At 41.7% G+C, this 19,987-nt stretch overlaps 1 protein-coding gene across 1 annotated transcript; it reads right to left on the bottom strand.

Annotated features, from left to right (window-relative positions):
* Positions 1–3,208: 3,208 nt before the first annotated feature.
* LOC145131600 (uncharacterized) lies at positions 3,209–3,865 on the bottom strand. The gene has a single exon (XM_079066272.1). The coding sequence runs from the start codon at positions 3,863–3,865 to the stop codon at positions 3,209–3,211; it is 657 nt and encodes a 218-aa protein (XP_078922398.1).
* Between the last annotated feature and the right edge of the window lie 16,122 nt (positions 3,866–19,987).

The raw sequence follows: 19,987 nt of genomic DNA, 5'->3' as shown, positions 1-19,987 counted from the left end.
AAATCAAAACGAAAAGAAAAGGGTAAAAAGAAAGCAAACTCAAACCACGGGTTACCTCCCGTAAGTGCTTCTTTTTGAGGAGTCTTTAGCTGGACTCCTTCCCACTCTACGTTGCAGCAGCTTTCTCAAAATCCATCCCTTCGTCAAGTATTTATTCATTAAGTATGCCCTCTTCATATTTCTTGAACCGATGCCCATTCACCTTAAAGCTTGACCCATCCTTGCTCCACAACTCAATTACCCCGTACGGATATACCTGCTTGATTGTAAAAGGCCCGGACCAACGAGTGCGTAATTTTCCCAGAAAAAGCTTTAGTCTTGAATTGTATAAAAGAACTTTTTGATTAGCTTCGAATTCCTTGTTACCCTTCAACCTTGCATCATGCTATCTTTTTGTCTTGTCTTTATAGATCAACGAGTTAGTGTAAGACTCGTTCCTCAATTCTTCCACATCATTCATTTGCAAAAGTCGATTGGAACGCAACTCACTAGGCTCAAAATTTCATGTTTTCAAAGCCCAATAGGCTTTGTGTTCAAGCTCCACGAGTAAATGACAATTTTTACCATAAACCAATTTATAGGGTGTGGTTCCAATGGGTGTTTTGAATGCGGTCCTAAATGCCCAAAGTGCATCATCCAATTTGTCCTCCCAATCTTTTCTATTACTACCCACCGATCTTTCCAATATTCTTTTGAGTGCCCTATTTGTGGCATCGGTTTGCCTATTTGTTTGTGGAAGGTAAGGTGTTGAAAATCTATGGCGTACACCATATTTTTGCAACACTTTTGCTAGTTGATCATTAGCAAAGTGGGTTCCTCTATCACTAATTAACGCCTTGGGTACTCCAAATCTAGACAATAATTTTTTAAGAATTTTACCACAACCCTTGCATCATTGGTTGGTAATGCTTGCGCTTCTGCCCATTTTGAAACATAATCCACCGCCACAAGTATGTACTTATTGCCTTTGAATGAAGGAAATGGTCCCATGAAATCCACACCCCACACATCAAAGATTTCACAAACTTGAATATTCCTTTGAGGCATTTTATTCCTTTCCGAAATATTACCCGTCCTTTGGCAAGTATCACATTCCCTCACATAAGTAGCAACATCCTTGAAGATAGTAGGCCAATAGAACCCTGCATCAAATACTTTATTAGCAGTGAATTGTACCCCATGATGTCCTCATGCCGGTCCATTGTGGCCATGCTCTAGTATCTCTCAGATTTCCTTACCAAAAACGCATCTTCTTATGATCCCATCCGCACAACTCCTAAAAAGGTATGGCTCATCCCAGAAATAATATTTAATTTCTGAAAAGAGCTTCTTTTTCTGCTGGTGAGTGAGCCCTTTTGGAAGAAAATCTCCTGCCAAGAAGTTTGCAATATCGGCATACCATGGTTCTTCCCCCATTATAACCATCAAATACTCTTCCGGGAAGCTATCTTCAATGCCCTTGTCATCCATCTCTTCCGTTGCCGGATTTTCTAATCTAGAAAGATGGTCAGCAGCCACATTTTCCATCCCTTTCTTGTCCTTGATCTCGATGTCAAATTCTTGAAGCAACAGCACCCATCAGATCAACCTCAGTTTTGCATCCTGCTTGGCAAACAAATACTTAATAGCAGAGTAGTCAGTAAACACAATAGTTTTAGACAAAATTAAATAGGGACGAAATTTGTCAAAGGCATACACCACGGCTAATAACTTTTTCGGTTGTGGTGTAGTTTTCTTGGGTAGGATGTAGGGTCTTGCTTGCATAGTAAATGGGTTGAAAGTGCTTATCAACCCTTTGGCCAAGTACAACTCCTAACACATAATCGCTTGCATCACACATTATCTCAAATGGTAAGTTCCAATTCGGGGCGATAATGATCGGGGCGTTAGTTAATTTTTCTTTCAAAATTTCAAAAGAGGCTAAACATTCTTTAGAAAAATTAAAAGGTACATCTTTCAAAAGTAGTTGAGTTAAAGGTCTAGTAATTTTGGAAAAATCATTAATAAAGCGGCAGTAAAAACCCGCGTGACTTAGAAAACTCCTAACGCCCTTTACATTAGTTGGTGGAGGTAATTTAGCAATATTGTCAATTTTCATCCGATCCACCTAAATCCCCGCCTTGGAAACTTTATGGCCTAATACAATGCCTTCTTTCACCATAAAGTGACATTTTTCCCAGTTCAATACTAGATTGGTCTTTTCACACCTAGCAAGCATCAAGTCGAGGTTAGCAAGAAAATCATGAAAAGAAGAGCTAAAAATAGAAAATTCATCCATGAATACTTCCATGAATTTTTCCACCATGTCGTGGAATATCGCCGTCATGCATCGTTGGAAAGTCGCCGCCGCATTGTATAACCCAAAAGGCATGCGTCGAAAAGCAAATGTTCCACTTGGACAAGTGAAAGTAGTCTTCTCTTGATCAATTGGGTCAATGGGTATTTGGAAATAACCTGAAAACCCATCTAAAAAACAATAATAGCTATGGCCCGATAATCTCTCAAGCATTTGATCAATAAAAGGGAGAGGAAAGTGGTCTTTCCAAGTGGCATCGTTTAACTTTCGATAATCGATGCACACCCGCCAACCGGTTACCGTTCGTGTAGGTATAAGCTCGTTCTTTTTGTTTGTCACGACCATCATCCCTCCTTTCTTTGGCACTACTTGAACGGGACTAACCCATGGACTATCGGAAATCGGAATATATAATCCCTGCATCTAAGAGCGTGACAACTTCTTTCTTGACCACCTCTTGCATGTCCAGATTTAAACGCCTTTGGTGTTGCACTACTGGCTTCGCACCTTCCTCAAGATTTATCTTATGGGAGCAATATGAAGGACTTATTCCTCTTATGTCGGTAATTTTCCATGCGATGACATTCTTCATTTTCTTCAAAACTTGAACTAACTCTTCTTTTTCAGATTTGGTGAGGTCGGAAGCGATAATAATAGGCTTTGGTTCACCTTCTTCGAGAAATGCGTATTCTAAATGTTCAGGAAAAGTTTTCAGCTCTAATTTCATGTTTTGTACATTAAAAACGTCGAGTCCAGAGAGGAGACTTGTCGAGATCAGGCAACAATTCTTGTCTGATCGCGAATTTTCACACGGACTCGTCGAGTCAGTGCCTTCGACTCGGCGAGTAGACTTTTCTGCACTTTTGATTAATTCTTCATATTCAGCTTCTTCGAGCAGATTTTCTATATTCTTTAAGTCTTTTCAGCATCAAAATTGTCTTCAAGGGCAATGGCGGGCTCGTTTGAGTTGTCCTCTTTCCATTCTTTCATTAGTTCTTCCAAAGTGTCCACCGAAAATGCCGTGTCATCACTATATTTGGAATGCTTCATGGCGCGATCAACTCCAAATGTAACTGACCCTTCTCTCAGCCGAAGGGTAAGTTTGGAGTCTCTCATGTCTACTATGGCACTTTCGGTGTTTAGGAAAGGTCTTCCAAGAATGATCGGCACTTGGTGGTCCTCTTCCATGTCTAGCACTATGACATCCACGGGAAATACAAATTTATCAACTTTTACCAATAAGTCCTCACATATTCCCCTTGGAAATGTCACCATCTTGTTTGCTAAATGAATTTCCATACGAATCAGTTTTGGCTCCGAAAGGTTCAACTTCTTAAAGAAAGAGTATGACACAAGATTAACACTCGCCCCCGAATCCGCTAATACATTACTAGTAGCTAAGTTCCCGAATTGGCATGACAACGTTAAACTACCCGGGTCACCCATCTTCTTTGGCAATTTGTTCAACATTGCGGCTGAACAATTTTCATTAAGCACCACCTTGGAAACCTCTTCCAACTTCTTTCGATTCGTGAGTAATTCTTTTAAGAATTTTACGTACTTAGGCATTTGTGCAACCGCTTCTATAAAAGGAATGTTGATTTGGAGGGCTTTGATGTGTTCCAGAAACTTTTGATAATCTTCATTCTGATTTTCTTGTCTAGCCCGACTTGGAAATGGCAATGGAGGTTGATAAGGTTTCAAAGGGGGATCAATTTTCTGTTCAGACTATGGACTCGTCGAGTCCTTCTCCATGACTCGACGAGTCGGGTCGACTGGTTGTGATTTCGGGTCTTCATTCTGTTTCTCCTATACCTTTTTTGTATTCGAATTCATTATAGGTGTCAGAGGGGTAATTATCTTCCCACTTCTAGTCGTCACAATGTTGATTTGAGCGCCTCTAGGATTTTTTTCGGTATTGCTTGGAAGTTCATCCGGTGCTATTTGATTGATTTGTAGTGCAAGTTGGCCTAACTGTTTTTCAATGTTAAGTATAGAGGCCTGCTGATTTCTCATCAATGCTTGTTGCTCTTTCATCATGGCTTGTTGTTCTCTTATTGCAACATCGGTTTCGTTGTGTCTTTTCTCGGATGCAGCTGTAAATCTTGTGAGCATATCTTCAAAGTCCATTTTCTTCTCTTGCACCGGTTCCTCTTTTTGATAAAACCCTCTTGTCTTCATCCTATATTTCTCCTCCTTTTCCTTCTTGTACTTATCGTATGGTAGCCACTCTTTTTTTGGTTTTCGCCAATCTTCATCATATTTATCGCCACTTGAGTAACACACTTGTACTTTTCGGTTCCCATGCCCGTCTAGATCACAATCGTTAGTAAGGTGAGGCCCGCTACAATTTTCACATCCCACCCGGATGGCATGGATGGATTGATCCATTTTTGTCATTCTTCGGTCCAAACTATCCAATTTCGCCATCACTGCCGCCATATTATCGGAAACTGAGTTCACTGCCCCTCGAGTCGAGTCACCCCTTGGGTTATGGTATTCTCTAGAGTGCTTAGAGAATTCTTCAATTAGCTCCTTTATAACATCGAGATTTTTCTTCGTGAGTGGTCCTTGGGAATCAAGGAGTTGCCTAGTCGTCACGTTCACTCCATCATAGAAAATGGAGACTTCTTGTTGAATGTTAAGATCATTATGGGGGCAACTCCTCAATAAGCCCTTATACCTTTCCCACGCCTCATAAAGTGACTCTCCTATTTGTTGTTCAAAGTTTTCAATGGCTTTCTTCAATTTTGCTATTTTTGAGGGAGGGCAAAATTGATCAATGAACTCTTCACGCAATTGAGCCCATGTGGTGATGGATCCTGGAGGGAGTGCTTTTAGCCAATCTTTCGTGGCTCCATTTAGTGTAACCGGTAGCATACGAAGCAAAACAGTCTTGCGAGGAACATTAGGGATGTTGAAGTAGTCGGTTGTGTCGTTGACCTCGTCGATGTGCTTGTATGCGTCTTCGTGATCTTTCCTGTAGAATGGGATGTCCTTGAGTTGGGCGAGTATGTGGCCTTTTAGTTCGAAGGTAGCAGTTACTGGAATCGCGGGTTGCACGATTCCTGATCCGGTATCATCACACATTCTTCTTTTGTATTCACCCATGGTTATGTCCGCAATGTCAGCCATGGTGTTGTCGGGTTCGCTTTCTTGCTCGCTTTCTTCTTCAGATTCTGTCTCGTACTCGGTCTCTTTTGGAATAGGATTTTGTTCAAAACCTTCTATCTTGCTCCCTTCGATCTTTTGACTGCTAGATTCACCTATGTTCTTTCCTTTCTTCTTCCTAAAGACTGATTTAAGGTCTTGAAAGGTGACTTCTTTGGCGGGATAGTTACTTCAACGGTTTTATCTTTGTTCTTCCTAAGAGCGGATTCCGGGTCTTCGAGTGGTGGGACCAAAGGTGTATTTGATCCACGGGTCATATAATACCTGAAAGAAAACAGAAAAACATGCGTAAAAGGAACAAAACGAAATAAAAACAAAAATGAAAAACGCGATGGACTCGTCGAGTCGCTTCGATTGGACTCGACGAGTTCACTGCTAAAACTGAAAAAAACTAAAGATCCAAATCTAAAACAGAAAAACTAGTACTTTAAACTAACTAAATAAATGACAAAAATAGTAACTTTATGTAAGATAAATCTTACACAAAGGATCGATAACACTAGCAATTAAAATAACTATTAGAACCGTTTCCCGACAACGGCGCCAAAAACTTGATGTGAGTGAAATGCACTAGTTTTAGCCCCACTATTTTAACATAAATTTAACACATCAAAGGGAGTGTGCCTATCGATTAGTGATATAGTTTAAGCAAGTAGGGTATCGAACACAGAAAACGATAATTATTAAACTAACTACTAGAATTATCTAACTAAAAACAAATAATAAAAGAAGGGTTTTCTCTAGTTTTGCAAGACTAGAAACTTTAACAAATAACTAACTTTCAAAGAAAAACAATTAACAACTAAAGGAAATAAAAAGTAACTATATTCAATAATAAAAGAGACTTCTGTTCAGATTCGACTCACTTATTCCTATGGTTGATTTTATGGCAAGTGCAATGGATTAAATTGTCATTGGCTACCGATTCCTAATGTGATTAGATTCATGTTCACTATTACTAATCCTTAGCAAACTAATTAATTCAAATAGTGGCCAATTGGTTAAACTAACTAGTTTACTAGCATTTAGTTCGGGTTAAGTAAGACTTGTAATATTAGCTAATTAAATTTATCAATTCAATCAACATCTTGTATGTGTAACGACCCAAAATTTCCAGATAAATTATCATTTTTAAAAACAGCCAATGGATTTCGCATAATTCATAAAATCCCAATCATAATTGTTTTCAAATTCATTTTCATTACAACTTAAAAGAAACCATCAGAGTGTCCCCAAAAACATAACGATGAGAAGAGACAGAGTGCACGTCGTGCCATCACGCCTTGCCCATGCCCTTGGGCTCGGAAGTACTTGAAACAAAACCACAAACTGTAAGCGCAAAGCTTAGTGAGTTCCCCAGAGCATACCCCCCACACAATCCACATGACCATAACATATTAGCCATAAAAGCTATCTTTACCATGCAATATTTATCAACTAGCTATACGAGCTACCACTACCACATATCACATATCAACTAGCTTTAGAAGCAATCTCTACCATTAGCCACAAAGGCTATCTCTACCATCAGCCATAAGGCTATCTTTACCATTAGCCACAAGGCTATCTCTACCATCAGCCATAAGGCTTTCTCTACCATTAGCCACAAAGGCTACCTCTACCGCATATCATACATACATACATATCACACACTCCTCTACATAGCAAATATACCAACTAGTATAAAATGGGCCGGCCTTGGTGCCTTAGACCCATTGGTATGGTGAGAAGACTCACCTCCGTCTGCTGAATACAAAAGCTGCTCTCCTAACAGTCTGCAACCTCTGGTGCTGAATAATAATATTAAATAATGTTAGGATTTTGAATAACCATGGAACCCAAACTCCCAACCCTTCCATAAGGCCCAATTATCCATCCCTTGCTATTGGGACCAAAGTCCAAGACCAAAATCCTTAATGGGCCACTTGACCCAATAAGGCCCAATCAATATGTCCATGGTCCATAGCGAATGATATAGTCCATAATTCCCAGATTACCACCAAGCCCAATAACCAAATGAGGCCCAAAAGCTCAAAGGCCCAAAACGAATTTGGCTCCACTGTGATGTGTACGCTTAGCGTACCATCCTGGTACGCGCAACGTACTGCGGTTCTAAGGTTTACGCGCAGCGTACACCAAGTTACGCCCAACGTACTAATGGTTTAAGCACTTTTTCCATTAAGTGCTTAATACTCAATTCTTTTACGTCCAGAAGTCCGATCTAACCCTATTAAGACGACCTAAGGCATAAAGTTGGCAACTTTATGCCTTTACATGTCTCATATGCTCCCAACACCATCATTTAGACCTCTTTGAAGCTCTTAACCCATGCATGAGGTCAAAACACTCACCAATATTCCATTTTTATGATGAAAAAGGACTAAGGGACCTCAGATTTGCCATTTCCATCCTTTGGAGCTACATAACTCACCAATGGAGGTCCAAAATCAACCAAAAGGGACGAGGGAGAAAACCCTAGCTAGATTTAAAGATTGAAGAAGAAAGATTCAAGCTTTTTACCTCTAATAGCGTTGCAAGGTGCCTAATATGCAGGTTCTTGAAGCACCAACTCGTTCCAAGCTTGTGTAACCACCTCTTTTTCTTGGAAAGAACACTAAAAGGCCACAATGCACTCTTTAAAGCTCAAGAATGGTCTCACAAGTTTCTCTGGAGTGTAAGGACGTTCTAAGGCAGTGGAGGCTCTCTAGGGTTAAGTCCAAGGGACTTAAGGTTGCTTAAATAGGTCTCATGTCCGAAAATTAGGGTTTTGGAACCCTGGCACGTACGCCCGTCGTACATGCTGGTACGTCCGACTCCTCCGCGTTCACCCATGCATAGTACGCTAAGTGTACACTTAAGTACGCCCAGCGTACTTAAAGGACCAATTATGGCAAAAATGCAATTTCTTGAGGGCTTCAAGACATACCAGTTTTAGGGTATTACAACTCTCCCCCACTTGAACTAGACTTCGTCCTCGAAGTCCGTAGCTGTGAACAGTTCAGGGTAATGCTCCCGCATCTCCTCCTCCGGCTCCCAAGTCCATTCGGAGCCCTTCCGGTGCTGCCATTGGACCTTTACCAGCTTCACTTCTTTGTTCCGAAGACCTTTCGTATTCCTATCTAGGATGGCGACCGGCTTCTCGACATAATTCAGGCTCCCATCCACCTGAATTTCATCCAAGGAAACAACTGCGGACTCGTCAGTCACACACTTCCGAAGCTGAGACACATGGAAGGTATTGTGAATCTGACTAAGCTCCTCAGGCAGCTCCAAGCGATATGCCACCTTGCCCACTCGGGCCGTAATCCTGAACGGGCCTATGAACCGAGGCCCCAACTTGCCCCTCTTTCGAAACCTGATAATCCCCTTCCAGCGCTACACCTTCAGTAATACAAAATCCCCCACCTGAAACTCGAGATTCGAACGCCGTCGGTCAACATAACTTTTCTGAAGGCTCCGCGCGACTCGCAACCTGTCACACACCTGCTGAATCAATCCGATAGTCTTGAGCACCACCTCAGTGCTCCCCATGACCCGATGTCCAACCTCGTCCCAACACACTGGGGTCCTGCACCTCCGACCATACAACATCTCGAATGGGGCTCGATCAATACTAGCATGATAACTATTGTTGTACAAGAACTCTGCTAATGGGAGATATGTATCCCAGCTCCCTCCAAAATCCAGTACGCATGCCCAAAGCATGTCCTCCAGCGTCTGGATCGTCCTCTCGCTCTGACCGTCGGCCTGAGGGTGGTATGCCATACTGAAATGTAGCTGTGTGCCCAACTCCTCGTGAAACTTCTTCCAAAACCTGGAAGTAAACCGGACATCCCTGTCAAAGACTACAGACACGGGCACCCGTGTCTAGCCACCACCTCGCGAACATAAATATCCGCCAACTTTTCCGCGGATATACTCTCGGAAATCGAAATGAAGTGTGCACTCTTTGTTAGTCTGTCCACGATAACCCATATGGCATCCACGCCCCTTGCCATCCTCGGAAGCTTTGTAATGAAGTCCATAGTGATTTCCTCCCACTTCCACATGGGAATGGGTAACGGCTGAGCCTTGCCATGAGGCCGCTGATGCTCGGCCTTGACCTTCCTGCAGGTCAAGCACCGCTCCGAAAACCAAGCGATCTCCCGCTTCATGCAGGGCCACCAATAACTCAGCTTCAAGTCTCTATACATTTTTGTTGCGCCAGGATGTATAGAGAACTTGGACTTATGCGCCTCTTCTAATAGCCTCTGCCTCACCCCTCCCGATACCGGCACCCATACTCGGCCACACTACTTCAGAAGACCGCGACTATCCTTAACAAACAAAGGATACTGACCCTGAATTTTCTCCATTTTCCAATTCTCTTTCTTCACCCCTTCAACCTGGGCCTCTCTGATCATGTCTAACAAGGGCGAAATCACAGTCATCCTCATACAAATGTCCCTAATCGGGGACCCCGCCGCCTTGCGGCTCAATGCATCAGCCACCATGTTGGCCTTCCCTGGATGGTATAAGATCTCGCAATCATAATCTTTCAGAACATCCAACCATCTCCTCTGCCGCATATTGAGGTTCTGCTGATCCATCAAATACTTTAGACTCTTGTGATCGGTATAAATGGTGAACCACACATCATACAAATAGTGCCTCCAGATCTTGAGAGCGAACACCACCGCCCCCAGCTCCAAGTCATGAGTGGGGTAATTCACCTCGTGAGGCTTCAGCTGCCTTGAGGCGTAAGCAATCACATGCCCCCTCTGCATCAATACCGTACCCAACCCTGAAATCGATGCATCACAGTACACCACTAAATCATCCAACCCCTCAGGTAGTACAAGAATCGGAGCCTCGCATAACCTCCGTCTCAGGGTCTCAAACGCAATCTGTTGATCCTCACCCCACCGAAAGGTCACATTCTTCTTGGTCAAGCGGGTCAATGGTACAACGATCTTGGAGAAATCCTGCATAAATCTCCGATAGTAGCCCGCTAAACCCAAGAAGCTACGAATTTCCGAGGCATTGCTCAGTACCTCCCATCGCATCATAGCCTCCACCTTGGCTGGGTCAACCGAAATTCCGTCTTGATTGATGACATGCCCCAAAAACTATACTTCCTGTAGCCAGAAATTACACTTGGAGAACTTCGCATAAAGCTTCTCCGCCCTCAGGGTCTCTAATACCCCCCTCAAATGCTGCTCGTGCTGCTCCCTGGTCTTAGAGTAGACCAGAATATCATCAATAAAAACAATCACTGACCGGTCCAACATCGGACTACATACCCGATTCATGAGGTCCATGAACGCTGCCAGGGCATTGGTGAGCCCAAACGACATCACCACAAACTCATAATGCCCATATCAAGTCCTGAAAGTCGTCTTCGGTACATCCTCCTCCCGAATCCTTATCTGATGATACCCGGACCAAAGATCAATCTTGGAGAACCAAGACGCACCCTGCAACTGATCAAATAAGTCATCGATCCTTGGCAAAGGATAACGGTTCTTCACCGTCAGTTTGTTCAGATCCCTATAATCAATGCACATCCTATGCGATCCATCCTTCTTTTTCACGAAAAGGATCGGTGCTCCCCATGGTGAACTGCTCGGACGGATGAACCCGCAGTCTAGCAGCTCCTAGAGTTGCGTAGATAGCTCCTGCATCTCTGGTGGTGCCAACCTGTATGGTGCCTTTGCTATCGGAGCGGCACCCGACACCAAGTCGATGCGAAACTCCATCTGCCTCTCCGGAGGCACTCCTGGCAACTCTTCGGGAAAAACATCCCGAAAGTCCCGTATCACTGATACACTGCCCACATGTCACAACTAACAAATTTGCCAGGAAATTTTATACTTTTGAAAACTACATCAATAACACAGATTGTAACCATAACTTGATATGCATAAAATGTTATCCAATGGCAACAAACTTCCATTAAAACCCAATTGAAAACCCAAAACTCTATACAAACACTCCAAATAGTCAAGTAAAGATTTGAAACCTTAAAAATCCCGGTTTAAGTCCACTATGGACTAGAATTTCCTTATTGGGCCTAAGGGACCAATAAGCTTCCAATTTGACTATTTTGGGCTTAAAACCCTCAATTGGGCTCTAATTGGACCCACTTTTATGAAAATTAACATTTTGGGCCATAAGGAGCCTAAAATGAATTGGTTTACCCTTAGTGGGCCTTGTTGGGCCATAACTAATCTAATTAACACTAATGGACCATAAATCCATTCTTTCATACAAAATTGGTCCGTGAACCACCCTAAGGGCCCAATGGGCCGAAAACCTTTTATTGGATCTTGTGCTTTCAGGCAAGACCAAGAATGGGCCCAAATTAGTTCACTACTTCCTTCCTTAGCCCATTCTCGGTCCAACTATAAAAAAGGGGGTGTAAATGGAGAATTATCCAACAAATGACACCTAACTTTTGTATGTTGGATATCCATGCAAGAGTGCATGTATCCATGCACCCATCACACCATCACAAATCAAATTCTATATCTCTCACTCCCTCACTCTATCTCTCAGCCATCCTCTCCCTTTCTCTCCAAAATATCTCTTCCAAACTCAACTACACTCTCCATCCATTTTCCTTTAAGAAAAAAACCGAAAGCACAAGGAAGATCATCAAGAAATTTATCTCAAGCTTCATATTGTGGTAAGATCTCACAAACACAAGTTGGTTTACTTCATCTTTAAACTCATTTACCCTTCTTACAACTATGTTTCCATAATACTCTTAGAACATCATAGAACTCGAAAATCATCTCAAGAAGTTTGCTAGGACCGAGAATCTCCTCAACACTCTTCCATTTCTCCCTAAAAAACCGAAGCTACAAACCTCAGTGTGAGTTCATACCCCTCTATTTTCGATTTACATGATTTATGGGGGAGAATACAAGTGAAATGTGTAGATCCATGTGTATTTGTATGATATGTGTGTTTTCTTGTGTTTATGTGATGAATATGTGCTAATATGTGGTCTATTCGAAATTTTTAACTACAATAGGAAAAATATGTGATCTAAGACATCTTATACATCTTAATGTCAAGACAAAAGTCTTATACAAGTTTTAAATAAGCAAAACAAAACACAAATCTTGTTTATGGGCCATTTTTGCCAAATAAACAAAAGATGAGCAAGATTATACCATTTTCGGTTTTATAAAGATTAAAAAGGGTCAAATTAGTTACAAATATGAGTTTTTATAAAAATCATGACTTTTAAAGGACTAAAAATGTAAATTTTAGCTTAATGGGCTAAAATTTGGGCTTTTTGGTTTTTAGGCCCATAATTGCGAAAAATGATATTTTAAGGACTAAAACTGTAAATTTATCAAAACATGAGTTTCAAAACATAAATAAACAAGTTTCAGGGGGTTGAAAATGATTCTTATTACTAAATTGGATTAAAAATGCAAAGTTTCTGGATTTTGGGTCAAGATTGTGAAATTTGCGGAAATTTGGACCATAAATGCAAACTTTTCCAAATAAGGACCTGAAACTGCCCAAAGATTTTATTCTGGGCTGAAATTACTATTTAAATTATGTTTGGGCCAAAATTGTCAAGAAAAATAATCCAAGGACCTAAAATGTCATTTTTCATAAAAAGGGACTAAAATTGTCATTTCTATTTGGAAAAAGACTAAAATGGCCAAACAATTATTTTTGGGTCAATTATGTATTATTAAAACAATTGGGTCAAAATACCAACATGTTATCATTTATGGATTTAAAAAAGAACAATATATTTTTATAAAACAACCGTTAAATATTGTGATATTTCGATTTAACAATTCGTGTGAAGTAAACTTTACTACATTAATACTATACAAGACAACGAAGAACAATATATCGGTTGGGCTTAATATTTGCAAATTATGCTTAATGGGCATTCGTGACCTATTAACATGATTATCGGGCCCAATGTAAATAGTACATGTTTATTGGGCTTCTGACGTCCCACTTACATGCTTAATGGACCCTCAATGGCTTCAAATGCTATTGGGCCTTAGTGGCCCATTTGCATTGCTAGTAAGGTCCAACTTACTCATGTGCTCGATAGCCTAAATTAACATACATGATTAATGGACCACCGTTGTCCTTATTCGTGTTGTTTGGGCTTTACTCATACTCATGTAAACAATAAATGGATTGTGATCAATACTATTCAAATTTTCGGGGTGATAATTGGGATTAGTGAGAAATATGCGGTCGGCACCAATAAGTGTCGGTCGTAGCCTGTAGTTATAACCAGAGTCTCCTGGAAGGAGGGTGAGAGTTTGTGTATAGATCTATACGGGGGTGACTCCCCCACACCTGAGCTGTTCGCTACAGTTAGACTCGGCCAGTCTAGGGTGACAAAATCATGATCAAAACCGGCGTTTGTAAAAATGCCAAGACAGGTGAAATAGTCATTATTATGCATGGTTATAACGTCTCACATAGAGATCCATTACCATTTCATTAATCATGGGAAATCAACTTCATACATGTACTGGTACTCAACCTCGAGGGTTGGTACGACAACATTCTCGTTTTACGGACAACATCGGGTTGTCTGGAGGCATTCTCCTTACATTCTCCTTATAATTTCAGAAATATATTGATACATTCTCATAAAGTATAACACACATGCATTAACACAAGATCTGACACAAACATACTAAACTGTTTTTCAGAAAATATAGGATTTTCTGGTGGTTTCAAAGTTATACAAATCATTTTCACAAACATGCTTATGAACTCACCAACATTTTTATGTTGACCATTTTTAAAATAACTTGTATTCTTAGGTAACAGATAAGCAGAAGATGATTATCATGCGTGATTAGGACTTCATGTTTTGTAACTTTCAAACAATATACTTATGCATATGTAATATCTGTTCAATGTACTTGATGTGAACTATGTAAGTTGTATTATGTAATGTTGGTGATGCATGTGTTTGTTTCATGTATATTCATTGTTATGGTATTCAATTGTTAGTCACGCAAGCCGTCGGACGTTTTCGCCGTCTGGTTCGAGGGTGTGACAGGTTGGTATCAGAGTAGTGTTTATAGTGAACTGGCATATCTAACCATACATTGATATGCAACTATAAACATAAAAAAGGGAACTAAACAACTCTGAACACAAAAATAAAAACTTTCACCTTTACGTGCGAATATTAGAATAACAATATAATCACTTATAACAGTTTTTGAGGGATTTGAACATTTCGATGGTACTCGAAATATTATGTGTCTGTATTGGGGGATGAATGTAGCCTGATCAACTACATTCATCCAAAGTACGGCAGACATGTGTTCGGATATGATCGAAATGGCAAATGAAACAAAAAATCACCCTTATAGATTCCCTGAAAAATGGAAAAGCATACAAAAATCCAATTTAAAATAACTAATACACTATAGGAATAACATATACTCTTATGTATTTTCATGCAGACACTATGGCTGGATTTCACCTTACTGGAGACCCTTATTTTCCCGAGCAAGGGAATAATGGATGGCTGGAAGAGGAGCCTGAGGAGGAACCCGAAGAGGAATCCGGAGAAGAAGAAGAACCCGAAGAGGAAGAACCAGAGGAGGAATCTGATGAGGAGTCTGAGGAAGAGCCCGAAGTAGAAATCGAGAACGGACCTGCTGAGCCAGTGGTAGATATTGAGGAGGAGGAACATGATGCCGACGACGATGGTGGTTCGGACGCGGAGTCCAAGGTCATCAATCCACCCTACCCGATTAGGGTGCCCGCTTACGGAATAGGCCCCAGTGGCCCCACACCACCATGGGGTATGGACATATGGAGATGCAGTAGGCAGCAAGGTCAGCGGCCCCCGTACGGCATGGCCAGGGAGTTCTATGACCTGAGAGAGGGAGGACATGCAGATAGAGCACTCCCTGTCATCGTAAGGCGATTGAGGGACACCGGCAACTTGGCCCAGAGCACTGCTGATCAGCTACATCAGATGCGAGCCGCAGTGGCAAGAGCGGAACGGGAAACTCAGGAAGTAATTCATAACTTTCATGTACGTCAAGCAATTTGGGAGGATCGACTTCGAGCCACAGAACAACAGGTGGCGCGTCTTCAGGGCGCATCCACGTCATCAGCCCCACCACCTGATGCACATCACCGAGATTAGGAACAGTCCTGCCACTCATCAGTATTGTTATGATTTTCTATGTCCATCGTATTTCTAATATGTGTACTAGGTTGTATCGACTCTATGATTAAGTGACTACACTACTCATAGAGTTGTCATGCTATTAGATTCTATGCTATCATGTACTGTACGCTCTATCGAGCAATTTTCCATGAACAATATTGGATATTATTAGTAATATTACTGTGTGTTTTGTCGTGATGTTGTGATCTACTACGAGACTTATTCCTTTGTTTCATGATTAAAACTTTAAACTTTATCATATGCACAACCGAACCCCTGAAACCGCTAAATGCTCAAGGATCTTAAAACCAAAACAATCCATGTACTCTAGGGATAGGCTTAATATTCGTACAAGGTCTACCATTACTCAACACCATATATACATCATGGGGATGTAGATTGGAACATTTAGAATCATACGTCAAAACACAAAATTTATAGGGTACAATTAGAAATGACCATCGCCACTGACGATCTGGCTCATCATCATGCAGCATAAAATGACACCTCGCAGAAATAACAGGCGCACCCGTGAGACAACAATTCTGCAGATGGACTCTGCTACATTCCATGCTATTGTAACAGCTTCCGTAACCGCCGCTATGGCACAACTCAACGCAAACAACACCAACAAAGGTGGAGATAGTGTTGACAAATCCAGTCGAAGTGACAACCCCGGAAGTCAACAAGTGATAGTTTATCAAAGCACTCCAAACCCCAAGCTGAAGAGCAGGAAGCGAAAGTCTGGGAATAAGAGAAAGGAACAGCCAACTCAAGGGTTCTCGAAGAAGCAACATGTCGTTGCTGCCCATGCGACCATGACACCTACTACATCAAAACCAGCGAGATCATATGCTGGAAGCCTTCCAAAATGCAACCGGTACAATTTCCATCATAAGGGAGCCTGCCGGGAGCCGTACTGTAAGAGATGCAACCGAAAGAGTCACACCGCCAAATACTGTAGAGCTTATCCACGACAGAATCAGTAGCCAAACAAAAACAATAACAATCGCAACAACCTTAACAACAACACCAATGCTGGGACCAATCACACCTGCTATGGGTGGGGAAGAACCGGTCATTTCGGACGCAACTGCTCTAATGCTAACAACCAAGGAACGGGAGGATCAGGAAGAGTTTCGAGCCTGGGTTAAGGCGAAGCAGTTCAAGACCCGACTATTGTCATCGGTACGTTCCTACTCAACAACACATAAGCATGCATTTTGTTTGATAGTGGGACAGAGCGAAGTCTTGTTAGTCATAAATTCAAAAACTTACTAAATCAACAACCCCAGAAGCTCAACGAAGCGTTTACAGTGGAAATGACTAATGGGAAAAAAACAGAATCAACTAAAGATATCTATATAGGATGAACGTTAACAATAAACAACCACACATTCCAAATAAATTTGAAGCCTGTAAATATTAGGAGTTTTGAGGTGATTGTCGGCATGGATTGCTTGAGCCCCCATCATGCTGATATTATATGCCACGAGAAGGTCGTTCGCCTTCATCTCCCCAAACGCGAAATCCTAATTACCTACGGAGATAAACCCGACGTCAATCTTCGTCTCATATCGTGCATCGAGGCATAGAAGTGCCTACAACAGAAGAACTACGCATTCCTGACCCCCATTGTGGACAAGACTAAAGAAGAAGCAAATATCCAAGTTATCCCAGTGGCATGCGATTTTCCCGAATGTAATTTCTAAAGATCTTCCGGAAATACCCCCAGAAAGGCAGATCAAATTCCGAATTGATCTAATACCAGGAGCCACATCAATTGCTAATTCACCCTACAGGTTAGCTTCCACCGAAATTAAGGAATTATCCAGTCAATCGAAGGAATTGTGGCGCAAAGGATTCAGCAGGCCAAGCTTCTCACCCTGGGGAGCTCCGATCTTGTTCGTCAAGAAGACTGATCCTTTAGAATGCGCAGCGATTTTAGGGAATTGAATAAGCTCACTATCCAAAAACCCGATACCCACTTCCTCGGATTGACGACCTACTTGACTAGCTTCAAGGAGCTAGTTGCTTCTCCAAAATAGGTTTAAGATCCGGTTACCATCAGCTCCGAGTCCAAGAAGTGGACATTCCAGAAATTGCTTTCCGAACTCATTACGACCATTTCAAATTAGTTGTGAAAACCATCCGGTCTAACAAATGCCCCAACGGTATTCATGGACCCCATAAACCGAGTTTTTCCCAACCATTCCAAGCCAACCATTTATTTAATATCATAGATAACATACCCGTCTACTCACGAAACAAGAACAAACACTGCCAACACCTGCGACCAGCCTTGGAGGCATCGAATCCGGGGAACATCGCGAAGGAAGCACTGCGTGGGATGGATAAAATCCACGAAGTCAAAGAGGAACGAAACTTATTACAAGAGTCGGATTGGGCACTATCCGGGTGATTTTCGATAGGTTAACATAATCCGCTCGTTTCCTGCCAATAAAGGAATCTTACAAGGTGGAGATAATAAGACTTCGTGGAATCTCAGTATCTAGTATCTCGGATCGAGATAGCCGATTCACTTTAAGATTCTGGCAACCCCTTCAGCAGGCAATGGGAACGATTAGACGAGAGCACGACCTACCACCCTCAAACGGACGGACAAAGCGAGCGCACCATCCAGATGCTTGAAAACATGCTTAGAGCCTGTGTGATTAACTTCGGCAAGTCTTGGGACACCCACTTGCCTCTGATTGAGTCCTCATACAATAACAGTTATCACACGAGCATCAAGGTTGCTCCTTTCGAAGCGCTATATGGTCGCAAATGCAAGTCACCTCTATGCTGGGCTGAGGTGAGTGACTCTCAGCTAGCAAAGGGGCAGGCACCGAACAGTACTCTATCGGGACCAGAGATAATCCGCGGAGCAACTAAAAAGATAATTCAAAACAGAGCTCGACTTCAAACATCGCGGGGCCGACAGAAGAGCTACGCTGATAAACGACAAAAGCCTCGGGAATTTCAAGTCGAAGATCGGGTGTTATTAAAGGTCTCTCCCTGGAAAGGGATGATTCATTTGGGGAAACGGGGAAAAATAAACCTGAGATACATTGGACCATTCGAGATCCTTTCCCGAATCGGTCCAGTGGCTTATAAGCTGCAGCTACCTGCGGAGCTCAGCAACATACACCCCGTGTTCCATGTCTCCAATTTGAAGTAGTTCTTATCCGATGAAACTCTTGTTATTCCATTAGATGAAATCGAAATCAACGAGAATCTCCTGTTCGTGGAAGAACCAGTTGAAATCATGGACAGGGAGGTGAAGCGTACTAAGCAAAGTCGCATTCCAAATTGTGAAGGTTCGATGGAACGCAAAGCGTGGACCGGAATTCACATAGGAGCGCGAAGACCAAAGGAAGCGGAAGTACCCTCACTTATTCTCGCATCCTCAGACCTAGTTTCAAAAGAATTTTGGGACGAAATTCCCTCTAACGGGGAGATGATGTCACAACTAACAAATTTGCTAGGAAATTTTATACTTTTGTAAACTACATCAATAACACAGATTGTAACCATAACTTGATATGCATAGAATGTTATCCAATGGCAACAAACTTCCATTAAAACCCAATTGAAAAGCCAAAACTCTATACAAACACTCCAAATAGTCAAGTAAAGATTTGAAACCTTAAAAATCCCGGTTTAAGTCCACTATGGACTAGAATTTCCTTATTGGGCCTAAGGGACCAATAAGCTTCCAATTTGACTATTTTGGGCTTAAAACCCTCAATTAGGCTCTAATTGGACCCACTTTTATGAAAATTAACATTTTGGGCCATAAGGAGCCTAAAATGAATTGGATTACCCTTAATGGGCCTTGTTGGGCCATAACTAATCTAATTAACACTAATGGATCATAAATCCATTCTTTCATACAAAATTGGGCCGTGAACCACCCTAAAGGCCCAATGGGCCGAAAACCTTTTATTGGATCTTGTGCTTTCAGGCAAGACCAAGAATGGGCCCAAATTAGTTCACTACTTCCTTCCTTAGCCCATTCTCGGTCCAACTATAAAAAAAGGGGTGTAAATGGAGAATTATCCAACAAATGACACCTAACTTTTGTATGTTGGATATCCATGCAAGAGTGCATGTATCCATGCACCCATCACACCATCACAAATCAAATTCTATATCTCTCACTCCCTCACTCTATCTCTCAGCCATCCTCTCCCTTTCTCTCCAAAATATCTCTTCCAAACTCAACTACACTCTCCATCCATTTTCCTTTAAGAAAAAAACCGAAAGCACAAGGAAGATCATCAAGAAATTTATCTCAAGCTTCATATTGTGGTAAGATCTCACAAACACAAGTTGGTTTA

Source organism: Lactuca virosa, chromosome 8, assembly GCF_052849685.1.
Source record: "Lactuca virosa cultivar CGN04683 chromosome 8, Lactuca_virosa_CGN04683_v6, whole genome shotgun sequence".
NCBI classification, from domain to species: domain Eukaryota; kingdom Viridiplantae; phylum Streptophyta; class Magnoliopsida; order Asterales; family Asteraceae; genus Lactuca; species Lactuca virosa.
Note: the sequence above shows the minus strand (reverse complement) of the source record. Positions and strands in the feature narration are given on the sequence as shown.